Source organism: Natator depressus, chromosome 24 (genome assembly GCF_965152275.1).
Source record: "Natator depressus isolate rNatDep1 chromosome 24, rNatDep2.hap1, whole genome shotgun sequence".
NCBI classification, from domain to species: Eukaryota; Metazoa; Chordata; order Testudines; family Cheloniidae; genus Natator; species Natator depressus.
Window position 1 is genome coordinate 3,533,604 of NC_134257.1, and position 6,296 is coordinate 3,539,899.

The 6,296-nt window shown below is 52.1% G+C and overlaps 1 protein-coding gene across 1 annotated transcript in view; it reads right to left on the reverse strand.

Annotated features, from left to right (window-relative positions):
- Positions 1-5,469, reverse strand: part of LOC141977480 (uncharacterized) — a 57,287-nt gene extending 51,818 nt beyond the window's left edge. The window contains exon 1 of the mRNA XM_074939000.1: positions 5,445-5,469. Within this exon, the coding sequence (XP_074795101.1) occupies positions 5,445-5,469 (25 nt within the window). The remainder of the gene's footprint in view (positions 1-5,444) is intronic.
- Positions 5,470-6,296: the final 827 nt, after the last annotated feature.

The following is a 6,296-nucleotide window of genomic DNA, read 5'->3' on the forward strand; positions in this document are numbered from 1 at the left end:
CAAGGAGGAAGATGAGAGAGGAATGATGAGGAAGTGAGCAACAGAAAGGAGGGGAAGCAAAAAAGGAGAAATAGGCAGAATTTCCATATTTTTATAAAAACAACGAGAAGTCCGATGGCACCTTAAAGAGAAACAGATTTATTTGGGCATAAGCTTTTGTGGGTAAAAAACCCACTTCTTCAGATGCATGGAGTGAAAATTACAGACACAGGCATAAATATACTGGCACATGAAGAGAAGGGAGTTACCTGACAAGTGGTGACCCAGTGTTGACAAGACCAATTCAGTCAGGGTAGATGTGGCCCACTCCCAATAGTTAATGAGGAAGTGTCAATACCAAAAAGAGGGGAAATTGCTTTTGTAGTGAGCCAGGCAGTCCCTATTCAAGACCAAATTAATGGTGTTAAGTTTGCAAATGAATTGTAGCTCTGCAGTTTCTCTTTGAAGTCTGTTTCTGAAGTTTTATATTTTTATAAGCTTCTCCACGGGGGATGTTGGTGCAATATCGAAGCAAATCAAATACATTAATGAATGTCTCCTGGCAGCAGCCTGGGGTGGTAAAGGACTGTTATACCCAGTTTACAGATAGAGAATTGAGGCACAGAGGAGGGGTGTGACTTGTCCAAGACCATACGGGTGGTCTGTGGCACAGCAGGGAATGGACTTCAGGGGTTTTTGCAGCTTAGTTCGGAGCTTTAGACACGAGACCATCCTGGTCAGTGCTCGGAAGGACAGTAAAGGAGAGATCGCTCCCTGGGGTGCTGTGGACCTAGAGTGAAATTTGGTCCCAAAGGGTCTCCTACATCATGAAAATGCCTTGCAGCAACTCAAGGAGTGGGGGGAATGAATTCAAGGTCTGGTTGTCAGGGTGATTTTTTCCCTTGGGGTGGTGATAATGACAGATATTAACCACAGGTTTCCCCCTGAGATCAAGGGTGGGTTATTAGTCATTTCCATTGCATGGTGCTGCTCACGGTAAATAGGGGGTTGTTTTCACTGCATCGTTAGCACCGGCTCTTTGCCAGATTTTAGCCCAACCTCCCCTACCATCCACACAGAAAAATCCAGAACCGGGGTTGGAGCTGCCTTAGCCCAGGGTAGCTGACCCAGAGGGGAGTGTGGATTAGAACGTGGGTTCTGCTTTAACTCAGGCTGGAACCCACCAGCTTTCAGTGAGGACACAGGCTAAACCACTCCAGTGCTGACTGGCCTCCAGTGTGTTCCCACAATTCCCCCCCGAAGAACAGATACGTTCTCCCACAATCAAGAGGCAAAAAATTACAGCATCTCAGCACAGAGCGCCCTGGGACACACACACAGGAACTCCGGTAGTGGTATATAGTGGGGACGCTCCCGCCCAAGGTTGGCTAACCCACGCTCACTGTCCAGCGCAGACATTCCCCATCTTAAAGATCTTAACACTCTAAATACACAGAGGGTGGGAAAACTAACAGGAGTACAGAGAGGCAAAGGGGCTTGCCCATGCTCGGGGTCAGATTTAGACCTTATGGAGCCCCTAGGCACAGCATCTTCAGTGCCTCCCCTGCCCACAGACTCCCCCTCTCCCCAGCGCCCCCCGCATAACCCCACCACAGCTTCCCAGTGCCCCACCCAGACCCCCCCCCCACCCCAACACACACACACACACACACACACACACACCCTTCCTTCACCCCCCACTGCCCAGCACCCCCCAGCCTCCTCACCACCCAGAGCAAGAACCCCCACAAAGCCCCCCAGAGACCCACTCTCCTGCACCCTGCCCCCCAGCCGCACTACCGGCCCCGCCAGGACCAGAGTGGCAAACTGAAAATTTTTTGCACACAGCTGGGCCTCTGCTGTGTGCTAATTGGGCTGCATGTTGAGAACCACTGGCGGATGTATTAACTTTTAACCCACTTTTAACTTTTAGGTGCCCCTAGAACCCGGCACCCCTTGGCACGTGCCGACTGTGGCTAAATGGAAATCCGGCCCTGCCCACGCTCACCCAGCAGGTGAGCAATAGAACCTGCATTAGAATTCAGGCCCCCTGCCGCCTGCTCTATTTCCCTAAAGACGGGAGTGCGGGTGCTCAGTAAAACCCAACAGCATCTCCGTATTTTTGCAATTGCACTTTTTTCCCCCCTTCACAACCTTTTGTGAACAGCGGTAGCACCGTAGCAGGAGGTATTAGGGACTCGAACTCTGCCCAGGGGCATAGCCCCAAAGCTGGGGAGGTACCTTCTGGTGGGCCAGTTGAAAACTGTTTTTCACCTGGCTTTGCAATAATGGTTTAAAGAACCCACTGGGTGCAAGTTCACCGGTTTTCATCAGACAGTGAACAAATGTCCTGCCAGCTGCCCACTGGCTTTGCAGAGGTGGGTGAAATTCACCCCTGTGCAGAGAGTGAGTGCAAAGTTGTGTGGGCTGATAGGGGCATAAGTGATACCTCAGCCTTGTTCATGGGGGTGAGTTTCACCCTGGATGCAATAGTGGTTCAATAGTTATGTTCATCCTCGTGGTTCAGCAATCCACCCCCGGCCTCCCACACTGCACTTCATCTGACACCTGCCCTGCAGGCAAGGGGGGCTGCATACATCTGCCTCATTCCCTACACACCATCATTCATTCAACTATCTTTGCTACCCTGAAATGATACACGCCATCATTCATTCATCTATCTTTGCTACCTTATGTCCACCCATGTAAAACTGGGGCAGCTCTACTGAGTTCAGCCAAGTCACCCCCAATTTATGCCCCTATCAACAGCAGCACAATGCGGCTGCTCTTATCAAAGCACCGATCATTTCCAGTGTGTAAAGGTTCCTTCCCCACTCTGAACTCTAGGGTACAGATGTGGGGACCTGCATGAAAACCTCCTAAGCTTACTTTTACCAGCTTAGGTTAAAACTTCCCCAAGGTACAAACTATTTTACCCTTTGCCCTTGGACTTTATCACTGCCACCACCAAACATCTAACTAGTATATAACCGGGAAAGAGCCCATTTGGAAACATCTTTCCCCCCCAAAATTCTCCCAAACCCTACACCCCCTTTCCTGGGGAAGGCTTGATAAAAATCCTCAACAATTTGCATAGGTGAACACAGACCCAAACCTTTGGATCTTAAGAACAATGAAAAAAGCATTCAGATTCTTAAAAGAAGAATTTTAATAGAAGAAAAAGTAAAAAGAATCACCTCTGTAAAATCAGGATGGTAAATACCTTACAGGGTAATTAGATTCAGAACATAGAGAATCCCTCTAGGCAAAACCTTAAGACACAAAAACAGGAATCTACATTCCAGTCAGCACAGCTTATTTTATCAGCCATTTAAAGGAATCAAAATCTAACGCATCTCTAGCTAGATTACTTACTAAGTTCTAAGACTCCATTCCTGTTCTGTCCCCGGCAAAAGCATCACACAGACAGACAGACCCTTTGTTTCTCCCTCCCTCCAGCTTTGAAAGTATCTTGTCTCCTCATTGGTCATTGTGGTCAGGTGCCAGCGAGGTTATCCTAGCTTCTTAACTCTTTACAGGTGAAAGGGTTTTTCCTCTGGCCAGGATTTTAAAGGTGTTTACCCTTCCCTTTATATTTATGACATCCTGCTAACCATGTTCAAAGAGCAAAAGCCACTTTCAAAACTGAAACAAAGTGGGTTTGTGTAGGGGGAGTTTGCACGGTCCTGCTTCACTACTGCTTTCCATCTACAGAGGCGAGGCACCATTCACCCCCTGCATCAATGATTCCACCACAGGGGGAGGACGGCTGGTGTTTGACCTACTGCCCTCCCCATGAAGTTCTGCTCCCCAGGGGATATGTTGAATATGCCAGACACTTGCCCGCCCTGGCCAGCACTGCCGAGCCAGGGGCCCCACAGCACAGCAGAGTTTGTGTTCGCCTTGGAATTGCAGCCAGCTCCTTCCTTCTGGGACGATTTAGCCCAGGCTAGGATTTAAGGAGACCCCATGAGGTAACAAAAGGCAGCACAGGCTGGGAGCCAGGGAGAGCCCTGGGGTCTGTGTCCAGCAGCGTCAATACAGAATCCCCTCTGTAGGCATCGCAGCCCGGCCCTGTCTGTTCACTATGGTCGACCGCATCTGGGTGGCTTTGCCCTAGCTGGGGGGCCTGGGTTATGCTAGGAGAAGCTGGTGTATCTAAGGGGTGAATCCATTAACTCCTGAAGGCGCTTTACTCTCTGCCAAGGTAGGAATAACTCTCGTGCGCTGACCGATATCCCCACTGGTCTCCTGCAGGTGACTCATTTTCCCGTGAAACTGTGGAACCAACATGGATAGGTACACGGGGCATCCTTGTCTGTGACCCCCACCCCAACACCCCCCAACGAGGATAAATACCAAGAAAAACCTGCCTCTCACCACTAAGAATTGGGGGTGCGGATTATCCCACTTCAGCCCAGTCCGTGCTTCTGATACCTTCCTGGGAAGCAGCTGCTGCTGGGCCACTGTTGGGGGTGGGATACGGGGCTCGATACAGGCCTGATCTGTTCTGGCAGGTTCCATGTTCCTGTGCCCATGTCATGAGCTGCAGACCCTGTGTCCTGGCCTCAGTGTGAATGAGAATCAGGGGCAGCCCCGTCTCTCTTTGACCCAATAATCCACCTCCCTAATCCCAGGCCATCTCTGCATGCTGAGCTAATCCCAGGTGTGTTTTTCCCCAGAGGCAAGTGGCTAGCAGGAGAAATGGGGAGGAAAGGTTTCACCCTTTCTAGTTCAAGGGACACCTCCCCGGCCTGGGAAACCGCGGGCCCATTAGAAGCAGAGTCTAAGGTGTCTGAGGTTACCAGCCAAGGCTATCTCAGGCTGCATGAGCAAGGACACCTCGCTCCCCACACGGAGGAGGTGGAGGAGAGGTGTGAACTGTGTGCAAAGAGCACCTATGACTCAACGCTCCCTGAGAAGGCCGGATGCTAAGGACACGATCCTGCCCACTGGCGGGTGCAGAACGGTGGGGACCCGTGCAAGCACGACACGGCATGGTGGAGAACCTGGGGCCAACGTGTTATTCTAGCCCAACAGCAGGGGGGCAAGTCCGACGCAGGGTCTCATTAGCACGAGGCTCACGCTTACGCCCACCTCCTCGCTCCCCCGGCAGCCCCGGGATTGCACAAACACAAAAAGGGCATCACCTCTTGGCACCTCCCGAGCAGCAGAGAGCAGCCCCACAGCCGCAGCGGAAGAGCTGGCCACAAGTTGGAACTAAGAACAAAACCGAGCACCGGTCTAGCTTCAGCATTCTGGCCTGCAGGCGCCCCTGCCTCCCTGGAGGAAAGGGATTCTTGAGAGAACAAGAACCTACAGAGGGAAGAAGACCAAGGTGCAGAGGAGGATGCGAAAGAACGTGCCTGGAGCGGGGAGGTTGGGTTTTCAGTGCGCTCATGTGGCGCCCAGCAATTAAAACCTCAACAAATTTCTTTGGAGGATTGTAGCGAAGTGAGACTCACCGGCACAGCGCCTCCTGCTGGTCATCTTGGGAATTAGCTCTCCAGCCTACAGAGCACCTCCAACTGGCCGGTGTCTCACCTGCCCCTGGGTCCCTCCCAGACCCCGGTGCCCTTTAGCTTGGGGCCCCAGCAGTACCCCACCATGCTCTGGGTCTCCCCTACCAGGGGAACCCTCAACCCTCTCACCCACCTTGCCTCATTGGCTACTGCTCATCATCTAGCCCCCGCTCACTGGGGCAAACTGCAGTCTGTCATGGCCACTCATCATTGGCAAGGGGGTTAGGACCTGCTGCCTTTGCCTATTCCCAGGCTGTATCTCTGCAGCCCCAGGACCTCCGTAGGCCTTCAACAAGGCCTGCAGCCTGGGGTTTTACCAGGCTGGAGCGCCCCAGCTCCTCTGGCCTGGCCTGGGCTGGCCTGGCCTGGCCTTTCCCCTCCCCCTTTTCTCCCCAGCAGCTGGGTCCTTCTCTCTCCACAGCTAGACAGAGACTGACCTAGCTCCTCCCTGAGCCCTTATAACAGCTGTGGCCTGATAGGGGCGTGGCCCCAGCTGTGGCTGCTTCCCCAGTCAGCTTAGACTTTTCTCTAGGAGCAGGTAACTGCCTCGCTACAAGGATTTTATTGTCAGGGCATTATTTTTTTTCTCCTTTCCTATAGCTGGCGCACACAGTCAGCTCACGCTGCACAAATAACATTAAGTTGTTCTCTGAGGTTTCCAAAGCAATTTACAAACGCTGTTCTCCAGCCATGCTGTATGTCAGTATCATGATCCCCATTTTACAGCTTGGGGGGAACTGAGCCCCGCAGGGAGGCAAAGGGACTCACCCAAGGTCGCATAGAGAGTCAGTAGCA